The following is a 13429-nucleotide window of genomic DNA, read 5'->3' as shown; positions in this document are numbered from 1 at the left end:
CAGGGGTGGCGATTGATTTGGGGATGGTGGATGGGGTTGGTTATGTGGGCGGATTCGGATATAGTCGTGTGGGGGAGGAGGTGTGTATGCGGGATCATCGGTCGTTGGTCGGAGGCGTATATGCTGCGGCCTGAATGTCTATGCTGTGCGGAGGTCGGTGCGTTGTGGTGGTGAGGTTGTGTCAAGACTGCACAGGTCGTGGTCGGGCTGGCGGGTAGTGTGTGTAGACGGGCAACAAGAGCGGTGTCCCGGGTGGGCGCGCGAGAGGAGGTTCGCTGCGCTGAGGGACGAGGATGTTGATGATGCGCGTGACTCGGCGGCGGGGAGGAAAGGAGCGTCTGGCTTGGGCGGGTTGAGAGAGCGTCTCGCTGGTGCGCGTGGCGTTGATGAGGCTGCTGGGTTGGTGGAAGGGGCTATTATCGGCAAGCTGGCTGATATGTTTGTCATTCCGGAGCAGGACATCGATGCCACGCGGCCGCTGGCAAAGCATGGGGTGGACTCACTGGTTTCCGTCGAGCTGAGGAACTGGATTGTTCCCATGATGCAGTGCGAGATGTCCATCTTCGAGTTGTTGCGTGCTTCTTCTCTCAGGGAGCTGGCCAAGAAGATCGTAAAGAAGAGCAAGCTGGTTTCTTTTGGCGATGGGCCGAGTGGGGAAAATACCTATAGTCAGCAGTAGCATTACTGTATAGAGAGCGAACACCTAGAAATAGAGGGTGTGATAGATAGACTTTATATGTTGTCTATGATGGATGAATGGGTGGATGGGCCATGAGTTATGAGAAGGAACTTCAGCGCCTTACCAAAAATACAAACGGAATGTTTCCGATGCCACCATGCCCAGTATCAACCCACCGCCTTTCTATCTATCCTATGCCCTCACCAGCTCCGGCTTCCCTCCCCAGCTTGGCCCATTTCACCATTCCCATTACCACCACTACCACCCCACCCATCAGCATTCTCCTCCTCATTACCCACCCCACTCCATCCCTCCCTCGCAACCCTCAACGCCCTCTGCATCCCCTCCAACCGCATCCTCTCCCCAACCACCATCCCCCTCGCCAGGTCGCGAATCGCCCGCCGACCCATGCGCTCGTGCATGTCCCTCCACCCGGCTAGCTCCCCAGCCACCGTCTGCTGCGCGTATCGCAGCTCCCTGCACAGGGTCTCGGCCTCGCCCTCGCTGCGGCGCGCCTTCTCCTCGCGTTCCTCGTTCTGCCGCTGCCTCGTCTCGTCCAACACCGGCAGGCTCAGGCCGAGCGGCCAGCGCGACGACCGGTTGAGCGAGTTGTAGCTGCGTTCCGCGTCGCGCCGCACAGCGTGGATGCGCGAGATGGTTTGGGGTGGTCGGGCGAGAGCCTTCAGGACGGACTCGACGTTGTTGTAGAGCGTGAGGAAGGTTGTGAAGAACTGGCGTGGGGGGACGAGTGGGAAGGGGTGAGGGCCTTGACGTAGGTTGCGAACGCGGTTATGTGGCCGGCGGGAAGAAAGGGCAGGGTGGAGAGGCTGCGGGCAAAGAGGGTTGAGGACTCGAAAAGGTCTAGACGGGGTAAACAACATCAGTACTCTACACTCATGTAGACGGGGAAAGTGGTTAAGGGGTAGAAGGGCGAACGTACCGATGACGACATTGCCGACGACATTGGCCCGCCGTGCGACACTCCTCGTAGAAAAGTGCACGCTGCGCACCATGTCCCGCGCATGGTCGATGAACTGCTCGACCTCACGCAGATCCTCCACCGGCTCGAACTCGTCATGCACCTTCTCCATCTCGGCATCCGCCTTCAGCTTGCTCCGCTCCGCCATCATATCCAACTGCAGGTCCGGCACGAGGAAGAACTCCCACAGCATCTCGTGCGTCGCAAACGTCGGGTGTTGGAGCAGAACCCTCAAGAACCAGTCCATCCTGATCTGCAGGTCCTTGAGCACGGCACGGCTGGGCTTCGAGGGGACCTGTATCGGCGAGCGCAGGTCCGCCAGGGAAGGGATCCACGATGCCGGGTTCTCCATCTGCAGCAACTTGGCGAGATGCTCAAAGTCGCTCAGGGACCGCCGGCAGGTTGTGACGGCGAAGCTCTGGCTATCCACCGGCGCGCCCGACTTGAGCACGAAGCGGACCGAGGCGTCCTCGACAAAGTAAGCGCGGACAACACCCGTGGTCCGGGAATCCATGCAGGGCATCTGGGAGAACAGCGTCAAGTCGTCGATCTTGTTCCGCACCTCGTCGTCCTTGGCCAGCTCGACCGCCGTCAGTCCCCGCAGCTCTCGCGCAGCGATGTCGACGCGCGGGTCGCCGAACAGCGCCCGGACCATGCCGAAGCGGCCGTATTTGCTGGCCAGCATCAGCGGCGTGAAGCGCTTCTCGTTCGTCGCGTTGACGTCGACGTCGCATTTTTGGAGGATCAACATGGCCAGGTGCGCGTCGTTGACAATGTGCAACAGCGTGTTCCCTTTGATATCGACATGGCTGTCCAGGTGCAGCGGTAGGTTATCCCCTTGGGTCCTGGTGGCCGCCTCTAACGCTTCTTTGACCATGACGGCGTAGTTGGGGTGATCGTACGACCGGCATAGCGCAAACAGCGGCGTTTGCCCGTTCTTGTCCTTTTGACGCCACGGTAGCAATCTACCGATGCGCTGTATTAGAAACGGCGCGTGGAACAAGTAGTGGGCGGCGCTCCTGCCCCAGGTGTCCTGGATGGCGAGGTAGCGGCTGATCCGGCTGTCGCTCGTAGCATCTAACAAGAAGTCGAGGACCGTGTTGACAATAGTCTCGTCACCTAGCTGGACGGCAGCGCTGAACAGCGTGGTCCCTTCGTTGTTCTGGTCATCCAGGACGACCTCGGCCGAGTAGTAGTTCCTCAGCGAAAGGAGATATTTCAGCGCCCCCGGCTGCCGATGTTGGATAGCCATCATAAGGACCGACTCTCCGAAGGCGTCTTGAGTTTGAGCGAGCCGGTCAATCGAGGTATCTCCCTCAATTCCGCCTATCGACCCAATACTCATCGGCATCGACCGGAAGGAGATCTCGGACCCGCTGGACATGCTCCTTGTGTCCATGGCCACCTTTTTGACTCGCTTAGGCGGAGGCATGAAGACCTCTTCCTCGTCTGCGTTCGTCCCATTCTGAAATGGGAACACATGGCCGAGGCCAGAACCCCGGGAGAAGCTCTCTAAGGTGGTAAAGCTCAGTGAGGACCGCCTCGAGATCCCGTTCGTGAAGCTCCAGCCACTGGACGATTGCCTGCGGGAGTGAGATGACCCGAATACGGGGTTGTCATCCTCGATGGCGTCCTCCTCGGGCTCCATTATCTTCCTCAACTCGGGGAGATCGCCTTTCGAAACGGCGTCCCACAGAGCCCTGTTGCGCCGGCTTGCCCTCCGCAGGCCGCCAGAGTCGCGGTCAAGGTATGACAAAACCGCTTCGCAAGTGCTGAGCGCATATCCCATCTCGCCGCTTTCTACGTCATCAATAAAGACAAAGTTTTGTATGTAAGCCAGCCTTGCCTGCAGATGCTTGATCTGTGCCTTTATTACAACGTAGAGCAACAGTGATACCAAGGTATCCGCGTTAATTGTCATGGGCGGTTTCTCTGTTGCTGATCCTAAGGCCTGCCCCGGTTGCGGCGCGTCCGAGAGCTGAGTTGCCGCCTTGGTCGTGGCTAAGAGAATCTCCATCATCTCCTGCGGGCAGCTGGCATGGGGCATTTTCCGGAACTCCTCGACCGCTCGACCGAGTCGATTGACGACGTCGCGCTTGGCACTGCTGCCCCCGTCGATAGCGACCCCCAGCTGCGAGATGTCGATAAAGTCCATCTGCCTGATTTTGGCCTCCAACTCCAGATCCTCCAACCTCCTAAGCGCCGCGAGTCGTGGGAATACCATGTGGTGCACGTTTTCGGTGATGTAGCGCTCGATCAGTCGCTCAACAAGCGGCCCCGTGAGATCCGTAGTAGCGCCCAGGAGTGAAAGCTGCTGCCTATCGACGCTCTGAAACAGGTCGATAGCAGCCGTGACGGCCGTCTCCATAGCGGTCCTCATAATGGTCTCGTCGTCCTGGAAGGCCCCGGGTACGGGGGTCCCATTGACCCCTTCGGAAGCGCCCAGACTAACATCGCTGTCTGACCTCGCTCTCTTCAGTGCCGTAGTTATTGGTCCATCTGGCTCCGGATCCGGTATGTTGTTGGCCGATGGCGGTGGTGGTAAGGGTCGTTCGAATACGAGTGTAAATTCGCGAAACAGCTTCTCCAGGCCGGCCTGCATCTGCTTTGCAATGGCCGGGAAATGGATGAGCAGCTCATGGAACGTCTTAATGTCTTTCTTCTTGGGCGAGCTGGAGGACTGCTCTCGGGTTTCTGGCGCCTTTGCGAGTCGGCCATCTCCTTCGGACGCCGGTGGCAGTATGGCTGGTGGCACATGAACTTCTTCCCACGATCCCACCAACGGACGCGATATGTAGTAGATTAAGAACGGTCGGGGGTCGAGAGTGTCGGGGTACCAGATGGCGTCGTGGAGAAGAATAGCTTGGGTTAACGACTTGAAACCTGGATAGACAAGGTGTCAGCGCCTTGCACTCAAAACAACAATCCAACGAAAAAGACAACAATACCCTTATTAGTGTAGATGCAGTTATCCTTGATGACGAGACTCCTGCCGTTGAAGGTACCGTAGACCTTGGGCTTCCCGCGCATCTCGCGCAGGCTCTGGGCGACGTCCTTCCCCCCCGGCCCCGTCGGCTTCGGTATCGGGATGCGCAGCACATGGCTGGCCAGGAAGTCATCCTGGGCGATGGAGGCCACCAGCGGCGCGCCCGTATCGCTGTCGCGGGCGTTGAGCAGGACATCTGCGGTGGGAACAAGGAGGATGTGCTGTTGGGTCGGCAAGCACTGGGCGAGGATAGGGCTCTTAGAGAAGGCGCTGAGGAATGGGTTTAGAGGTTGCATTCATTCAACTGGTATAGCGACCGCGCTGAGTGTTCGGGCGTCGCTGGGAATATGGCCACCATTGGGCGGTTCCTCGGAGTATAGAACCATACAACGGGCACTTGAACGAGGCCCAGGGTATGAGGTATACCTTCCAGGTTTATGCAGCTGTATAGCCCGATTTCAGGGTCCGGGGCTCTCGGAGAGGGTTAGGTGGTGCAGAGAATGCTCGGCTTTTGTGTCGCGGTGGCCTGATCTTGTGTTGAAGTTTATTCAATGGGGTTGAAGCGAAAATTCTGGGATCAAGTATCCAGAAGAAGATTGAAGCAAAGTTTGTTGTAAATCACAGCTATCACCACAGCACAGCACACTTGAAGAGGAGTTGATGGAAGCTCCGCCGCTATGTGCGATGGATACCGCGAATCAGTGGCGCGAGACAGGGATGCTGCGGCGGCACACCTGGGCACCAAGCTTCGCTGTGCAACCGTGCACGGTGAAGGGTGCAGGCTGACTTCTCCTCTCTCAACCAATTAGATCCGATCCGTTAACGGGCGATCTCCCGCGGAAAGCAGTGGAGGGACCCAGGGGGCAATCAATGTGGGAAGCTTGCAGGTTCAACGCTCCGTTTTGCTGCCACAGTTCCACAAGAGTGAAAAGTCTGTAGTCCAGTTGTGGGTTGTATCTCTGGGGTGTGTCAAATGCACAGCTTTACAGTCTTGAAAATCTTCTTTTACTTAATTTATTATGCGATGCTGAACTACGGCGGCGCGGGATAAACTCGGTGCCTGTACTGGCCGAGGCCTCGTCCACCGCATATATGCAACGTGGTGTGCATCTAAGGTAGGCACCCAGGTCTATCTCATCCCACTCAGGGCCCTTCAAGTTCAGGCCGGCCATTAGGTTTTCAAGTAGCTAGACTTGAACACTCCATAACCAGAGCACAAGCTTGTGGGCTACCTGTGCAGTCTGTGTTTCATCCACTAGGTGTCCTGCAGCAGCCTACTCATACTTCAGAAACTGTGTAGAATTTAGCTGCGATCTTAGGCCTTGGCAGCACCAGCCTTGATCAGCAAGATATCGCCGTCCTCGACCACGTAGTCCTTGCCCTTGGTCATGACCTTGCCCTTCGCCCTCACCTCGGACTCGTCGCCGAGCTCCTTGAGGACGTTGTAGTTGTACACAATGACCTGGATGAAGGTCTTCTCAAAGTCAGTGTGGATGACACCCGCCGCTTGCGGCGCCTTGGTGCCGTTCCGGATCGTCCATTGGCGGACCTCATCGGGGCCAACAGTGAAGAAGCTGCCTAGGTTGAGCGCCTTGCGCATCTGAACGATGATCTTGGGCAGCGCAGACTCTGCGCCAACCTTCTTGCACTCATCTGCAACCTCCGCCTCGGTCTCAAACCGAGTCAGCCGCTCCTCGAAGGAGACTGAGATAGGAATAATGGGGTCGCCCTCGGCATGCTCCTTGAGATACTCAGCGACCTTGGGGAGATACTTGTTCTTCTTCCGGATGTAGTCTTTCTCCGAAAGGTTGACCAGGTAGACCACCGGCTTAGCTGACAGGAGGAAAAGCGGATTGATGACCTCAACCTAATAAAGAATTAGCGTCCAAGTCGCTATTTTCTTTGCGATGGTGACGTAGAGATGTGGAGTGACGGGAGTCAGAATGGGGTTTTTATCTCAGCTTGCACTCAGCGTTATTGGAGAGGCAATCGACGAGCTGGGTTATTAGATCGGACCATTGGTCCTTTATCATCATGGTGGAAAGCCAGGGTTGTAGAACCAAAATAAAACAGGAAATAAGCGGCCTACCTCCTTAGAAGTCCAGGTGCCCTTGCGGACATCCTTACCCTCCTTCAACCAGGCAAGGATCTTCTCGATCGTCGCTTCTTCAGCCTTCCATTGCTTCATCTGGAGAGACTGACCGCCCTGGCGTGTCTTCTTCTTTTGGTTCTCGAGCGCCTTCTCGACAAACTCGATGTCCTTCAGCCGCAGCTCCTCGCCGATGATGTCGAGGTCGCGGGTCGGATTGACGTCACCTTCGACGTGGATAATCTCCGCATCGTCGAAACACCTCACAACCTGAAAGATGGCATCGACGGCGCGAATGTGAGACAAGAAGGCATTGCCAAGACCAGCACCTGTTGAGGCACCACGGGTCAAACCAGCGATGTCATAAACTGTGAGGTTGGCAGGCACCCGCGACTTGGGGTTGTACTTCTCGCACAGCCAGTCATAGCGGGCATCAGGGACGATGACGCGGGCCTCCTCAGGGTCAATAGTAGCATAAGGGAAGTTCTAGCGGCGGAATCAGCGACGGTGGTCCTTGCGAGAGGTCTCGGGGAGTCGCGCGCATACTGCAGGGTTGCCCAGGGTGCACTTGGTGATGGCCTGGAAAAGCGTGGACTTGCCAACGTTTGCTAGCCCAACCTGTTCGTCCGAGACAAGTCAGCGGAGCTGAGGCGTTCATGTCGACCGACGCAACCCACAATGCCGCTCTTCAGGTTGTTTCCGGGACGGCCCAGGAGGATCTTCTCCTCGACCACGGGTTTCTTGGGAGCCATCTTGGTTCTTCGTTTGCTATAGTGACGAGTGGGGATGCAGATGACCGCGCAATCAAGCAGCGGCTTTCTGAGAAACGCAGATCTAGCTGCGGGGGTTCGAAGGAGGGGTAAGGTAGAAGTGAAGATAAGAGAAGGAATTGAAGGCGACGTGGTGACGCGCTCGTGGACTTTTTGCCACGAGCTACGTTATAGGTCCAATTGCTCAGACAAGTGAATGTCTAGCAATCGTGTAAATTCGGGGATGCTGCGGACAAACGCGGCTTGTCAAGTGTGGTCAACCGTTGAGCCAACGTTTTCGCGAGGTGATGAAAGTTGGAGAGTGAAAATTTTGGACGAGCTTGCAGGCATGGCGGGGTTATGAAATTGGTGGGGCGACCGACGGGAGAAAGGCCCGGGCGTGCACGAACCAGCATTGCCCCACTCCGAATTTCAGCTGGGAGAACCCTGTGGGTCTCTCCAGCCTTGATCGAACTCGATCGGGAGCCTGCACAATGCGTCGTCACCTTCAGCACTGGCAATCACTCGGTTGACCCTATCTTCAACAGATTTGCTCCGACTATATCTTTGGGCCCTGGAATCCGATTGACCATCAATACCGATTCTTACACCCCACTATTTACACTCTTTACCATCATCTTGCCACACCTTACCCTCTTCACTAAGCATCCAGTTCTACAAAGCACCAATCCGACAGCCTCCTGCCTTTGTCTCTCGGTTCGCTTCCAATTGCCAACCTCCCCACCCTCATGGGTTTCCAACATCGCCACGTCTAGCCCGCATCTCCCTGTGTCTTTGACATCGATCATCGAAATATCACCTCCCTCCTCCGACCACTGGCAACCGTCACGACCTCACACCCTCAACACAACCCACCACATCGCCCACCATGCCGACCCGAAAACACCAAAAGAAGCCCTCCCGCTCCCACCGCTCGACCCTCTCCCTCCAAAAGACCGAAATCCTCATCCACATCTACGACCTCCTCCCCCCCGGCCGCATCTCCACCGTGCTCTGGCACATGGGCACCTCGCTACTCCACTCGGGCGTCGTGATCAACGGCAAGGAATACGCCTACGGCGGGCACGACCGGCGCGGGCTGACGGGAGTCTACTGGACCAAGCCGCGCACCGAGCCGCCCGGCGGCACCTTCCGGTGCGAGTACCTGCACGGCTTCACGCTGGCGCCGCAGGCCGAGGTCGACGCCATCATCCGCGAGGCGTCCGAGGAGTTCCTGGGCACCGGCTACAACCTGCTGACGCGCAACTGCAACCACTTCACGTCGTATCTGTGCGAGCGGTTGACGGGCGAGCCCGCGCCGGGGTTTTTGAACCGCGCCGCGAGCATCGGTCTGGCCCTGCCGTGCGTCGTGCCCAGGGAGTGGATCGAGGTGCCCGACTTTGACGCCGCGGACGGCGCGGCGCTGGATGAGGACGAGGAGGGCTATGATAGCGAGAGGGCGAGGATGCTGAGGTCGTCTGGGGACCAGCCGCGGTTGGTCGGCCAGGAGGACCGGGACACGGGCACGGAGTGGGACAGTGAGGAGGAGCGCGAGCGGGGTGGCAACGGCAAGGGGAAGGGCAAGGCGCCGGTTAGGGACTCAGCGGGGAGGATGCTTCCTCCTGCGGAACGAGCGCCGATTTCGTGAAGTTCAGTCAGCTTTTTCTTTTGTTATTCTTTCTTCTCTTCGGGCATTGGTTGGAGTTTGGATGGGGCCTTGGAGGCAATTTGATGCGTGATACCACGGTTACCACGGTGGGCTGGGCCACACTGCCACGGCCGGCGTTTGAGGGTGGTATGGCAGTGCTTGTTTTCTCCGGTAATCAGCGTAGGATGAGGACTTTTGTGTTTTAGTGGGATGGGATAGGACATGCCCAGTAGTAAACCTTGACTTGGTATGGCGGGAGGAAAGAACCTAGAACTTATTATGTTTTATCAAGTCTTGCTTGGAATTTGGTTTCTGGAAGCGAGGTCTAGAATCCAGCGGCCGGTCCAACCTTTATTGAACGATACTTGAAGTCGTGCAACCCGAAGAGGCCTTTCAGCTGTGTTGTAGCCGTTGGTGTAACCCACCAAATGAACGATCATGGTATCACGACCAGATCATTATGCTAATAGCTATTTTCGTGGGCTCACGGAGAACTGTTTCTTGGCTTCTGAACTAGTGTCTGGTAAAGCGACAGAGCTACCACAGCGAGACACACACAATGGGCATTGATGCCACGGTGCCAATGATGAAGAGTTCTTTTTTTTTTTCTCATTCAAGTACGCAGTTATTTGGATGAATCCAATTCAATCAGATCCTTTATTCCCACAACCTTCTTTACACAGTTGATTACCGGCCTAGCCTTGCCCAGTCGCCCCTAAAACCCCAAACTCAAGCTGCAACACCCTTCCCCGTCAACGCAGCCTTCGCAAGCTTTCCATCCGGCGCACCCCCAACCTCCTCGGCCGCATCCTCATGCTCGCGGTTCCACTCCACGATCTGCTCACAAACACCCTCAATGGTGGTACACGCGCCCTGGTAGCCAAACCCACCGTCCGCAACACTCTTGCGGGCGGCGCTGTCGTCGATGACGGTGTGGATGGAGACGCTGAAGATGGCGGGCTGGAGCATGTGGATGGGGCCGGAGGGCTCGCGCAGGCCGAAGACGGTGGTCAGGAAGGGCAGGCGCGCCAGCAGCAGGCACCAGGCCTCGATGGCGTAGGCGACGAGCAGCAGGGCCAGCGGGCTCTGGCGCTTGTCGCGCACGCGCGTGACGGACAGGTGCTCGCCGGCCTCGTAGATGTCGGCGAAGGTGATGGGCGGCCCCACGTCGGTCACGTTGAAGGTGCGGCCGGCGCAGGCGGGCATGGGCGCATCCTTGCGGGCTAGGGCGGCCTCGAACTGCAGGTGGGAGAGGGCGACGTTGCGCGAGTTGACAAAGTGCTGCACGACGTGCGGGATCCAGGTCACGTTGTCGCCCAGTCGGAGTAATATGCCGATGACTGGGTCGGTCTTTTGGCCGTAGATCGGGTTGCCGGGCCGGATAGTGCCCGTGCGGAAGCCGTCTTCGTTGGCACCGCACACTGCGCGCTCGGCTTCGGCTTTGGAGCGGGCATCTGCGGTCGAAGTCAGAACGCGGCGCAGAAGAAGGGATCAAGAGTGGGAAACTGACAGTTGGAAAAGAACAAATCATGCGCGCGCAGGGGAGCATCAAAGTCCTTCTCGTTGGCAATCTGGTAGTACCTCTTCGGGTTGCTCTGCCATGGCCAGATCCAGAAGCTGGGGGGCACAATGCTGACAGAGGCGGACGAGGTGGCGATGAGGATATCAGCACCCGCATCCCGGGCGGTCTCGAGGACGTTCACGGCGCCATCCCGGTTCACGGAACTGATGCGGTGGTAAAAGAGTGGGTTCCGTTCCTGAGGCCGGACAGCAGCCGCGGTGTGGAAGACGGTCAGGGGCAGCTTGGCAACAGACTTGGGCCACGGCTTCGAGAAGGCAGCTTCGACAGACGACCGGGAGGTAATGTCGGCTTTCACAAAGTCACAGCCGGCAGCCGTCTTGACCATGTCCCGCCGGTTGAGCGGCACGAAGTCGACGACACGGATGCTCTCAGGCGATTCGCCGCGCTGGAGCAACTGCAAGACAATGTCTCCTCCCACGAGGCCTAAACGAGATCAGCGCAAGGTCCAAGCCCGAGAATGTCTAATTTGGGCTGGGCAGAGTGGCTCACCTGACCCGCCGACAACGACATACCGCCTATTCAGGCGTGGCGGGAGGAGCCGAGCATAGTCGATCGGGTTCTGTCTCACCCGCTGATAAACATTCCGAAGCTGATCTTTTGTCCAGCGGCGAGGCGAGATTTTCTGCACGTCTTCAGGCACGCTTTTCATAGCCGAATTAATGCGAGCCAGCCATGCCGAAGCGATGACGGCAACCGCCGCGATCACGACCCAAAACATGGGTGGATGGTTGTGGTGCTTTTGTGTTTGTTTTTTGTTTTGTTGTCCAATGGGCACGAAGAAGGTACGAAGTGGGTATCTCAAGTCGCGATAATGTCCCGGCTCAGGTCAGAGGAAGGAGCAGTCTACATATGTATTTGTAGATAAACCAGAAATGATAAAAAATGTCATCAATAACGAGTAACCGAGGGAAAAGGGGCCTTCCAAGACGTGCCCCGAGTCTTGCGGTCGGGTCCTTCGTACAGAATGAACTTGCGAGTTCAATACGGACGACGACCAAATACTAGTGTTCTCCACTCTCATAGTGGTTGGTGCGATGATTGGTTTGTTCGGAGGAAACCCATGCAACTACACTACCCAGTGTTTTTCCTCGGGCTTCACAACATCCCAGACCTTCCCAGCTTCCATATCAAGCCCGATAACCGTTGTGACAGTGATCAAATGTTTCGGAGAGTATGCATGGCGAACGCAGGTAGAAACGTTATTCGATCAGCTCTGTTGCTCTGCGGAACTTAGACTGTACACAACAAACCAGATTGCTGGAGCATCGGGCCGGCCGTTCGAGGCCGCTAGCTAGGTATTACGAGATGAGACGGTCAGGCCAGACGCCCGTGACGCCGTCCTCACAGCAAGCATCGGACGAAAGCCATCTGGAGGCCTAAAGGAATTGGATTTGCCTTAGCTACATAGGTAGTTACTTCTTATTTTCCTCAGGATTTTTTACTCGACTCTTTTCTTCGATTTCTTTTGCTCAGATTCTTATTTGCATTTTGTTCTTTTCCCTACCTTTTCAAGTTCAGCTTCTTTTGGTCAGGGACGGATAGATACCGTCCCAAAGCGCCACGCGATCATGATCGCACAAAAAGACGGGAGAGGATTTGGTGTGGAGCTCAGCTTCATCTGTCCCTCGTTATCCATTGTGGGGATCGAGATCAACAACGGGATCCTGTGGCGATCGCTGCAGCTTGTTGCTTACCTCATCACAAAATGCTCACGACGACTTCAACCCAAAAACTGCCTAAAACAGATGTCGCCGGAACATGAGCACAGGGGGCGCGGCGGCATAAAAAGCTCGGGTAGGATGAAACAACAAGGCAGCGCCTGAAGAGACAGCGTATCTTGCCCCCACGACCCGGTCTAGTGGACCTGCTAGTTGGGTAATTTTTGGATCTCCGGGACCATCGGAACGGTGGGCCGCTAAGTTTCTCGGGTTCGGGACTGCAGCGCTCATCGATTTGTTTGCATCGGGCGATATCCATGGACTCCCAACCTCTTTTGCGCGCCGCTTGCGTCAACCATCCGATGATGAATGCAGTGAATGAACGAAGCGAAGCCCATTGCGGGGTGTTTGATGTGCCAGTGCATGTGCCGATGCAAGGGTATGAAATGGCCGGCGGCGAATGCTCGGCTGCCAAAACAGTGACATCGTCACCAAGCAGGGGGGCTGGGATGGAAGGAAAGGGGCCGTCGTCAACCCCGGACCAACCACACGATAGACTAATTCAACCAATCACCCGCCGCCCAGCCCTCCGTTCACAGACTTTTCCCACTTTGTGCCGGGACCCGGTTTGCACTTTCGCACTAGGAAGGAAGCTGCTGTTTTGATTCTCTCCTCTGGCGGCGAGACTCGCCCGCTCTCTCGATTTCTCCCACAGCAACAACCTGACCTTTGGAAAGAGATTTTACGTATTTACCTCCTCTTCCTCCATTGCCACATTCCCAATCGCATTTTCGTAAACACCATCCATCTTGAGCATCAGTTTCCCGCCAACCGAAATTCATTCGCAGTCCAAATCCGAAACCTCACAATGCGTCAAAACATCCTCCTCGTTGCCCTTTCGGCGGCCACCGTCGCCAGCGCCGCAGAGCGCAACTTCACCATTGACACTAGCACTATCAAGCCCTCGCTCAAGGGTATGCGTTGCTAGCTCTCTTGCTTCCGTGCGCTCTTGGACTGACAACGGCCCAGCGGATTGGTGTGGTGCGGAATATAACAGTT

The 13429-nt window shown here is 56.7% G+C and overlaps 5 protein-coding genes across 5 annotated transcripts in view; 2 read left to right on the top strand and 3 right to left on the bottom strand.

Moving 5' to 3' along the window:
* The window catches only part of CHGG_01021 (uncharacterized protein), a gene marked incomplete at both ends in the record, with an annotated part of 8117 nt that extends 7438 nt beyond the window's left edge, over positions 1-679 (top strand). Inside the window, one exon of the mRNA XM_001220241.1 lies at positions 228-679. Coding sequence (XP_001220242.1) covers positions 228-679 — 452 coding nt within the window. The remainder of the gene's footprint in view (positions 1-227) is intronic.
* Positions 680-879: 200 nt separating this feature from the next.
* Positions 880-4940, bottom strand: CHGG_01020 (uncharacterized protein; the record flags this gene model as incomplete). Its single annotated transcript, XM_001220240.1, has 2 exons — positions 880-4541; positions 4607-4940. 2 exons carry the CDS (start codon positions 4938-4940, stop codon positions 880-882), a joined length of 3996 nt encoding a protein of 1331 aa, XP_001220241.1.
* Positions 4941-5959: 1019 nt separating this feature from the next.
* CHGG_01019 (uncharacterized protein) lies at positions 5960-7485 on the bottom strand (the record flags this gene model as incomplete). The annotated part of the gene is made up of 4 exons (XM_001220239.1): positions 5960-6511; positions 6716-7219; positions 7280-7351; positions 7411-7485. 4 exons carry the CDS (start codon positions 7483-7485, stop codon positions 5960-5962), a joined length of 1203 nt encoding a protein of 400 aa, XP_001220240.1.
* Positions 7486-8371: 886 nt separating this feature from the next.
* On the top strand, positions 8372-9130 carry CHGG_01018 (uncharacterized protein; the record flags this gene model as incomplete). The annotated part of the gene is made up of 1 exon (XM_001220238.1): positions 8372-9130. One exon carries the CDS (start codon positions 8372-8374, stop codon positions 9128-9130), a length of 759 nt encoding a protein of 252 aa, XP_001220239.1.
* A 729-nt stretch (positions 9131-9859) lies between these two features.
* Positions 9860-11430, bottom strand: CHGG_01017 (uncharacterized protein; the record flags this gene model as incomplete). The annotated part of the gene is made up of 3 exons (XM_001220237.1): positions 9860-10584; positions 10641-11135; positions 11202-11430. The coding sequence occupies 3 exons, from the start codon at positions 11428-11430 to the stop codon at positions 9860-9862; spliced, it is 1449 nt and encodes a 482-aa protein (XP_001220238.1).
* Positions 11431-13429: the final 1999 nt, after the last annotated feature.

The sequence above is a fragment of the Chaetomium globosum genome, genomic scaffold (genome assembly GCF_000143365.1).
Source record: "Chaetomium globosum CBS 148.51 scaffold_1 genomic scaffold, whole genome shotgun sequence".
Classification (NCBI taxonomy): domain Eukaryota; kingdom Fungi; phylum Ascomycota; class Sordariomycetes; order Sordariales; family Chaetomiaceae; genus Chaetomium; species Chaetomium globosum.
Note: the sequence above shows the minus strand (reverse complement) of the source record. Positions and strands in the feature narration are given on the sequence as shown.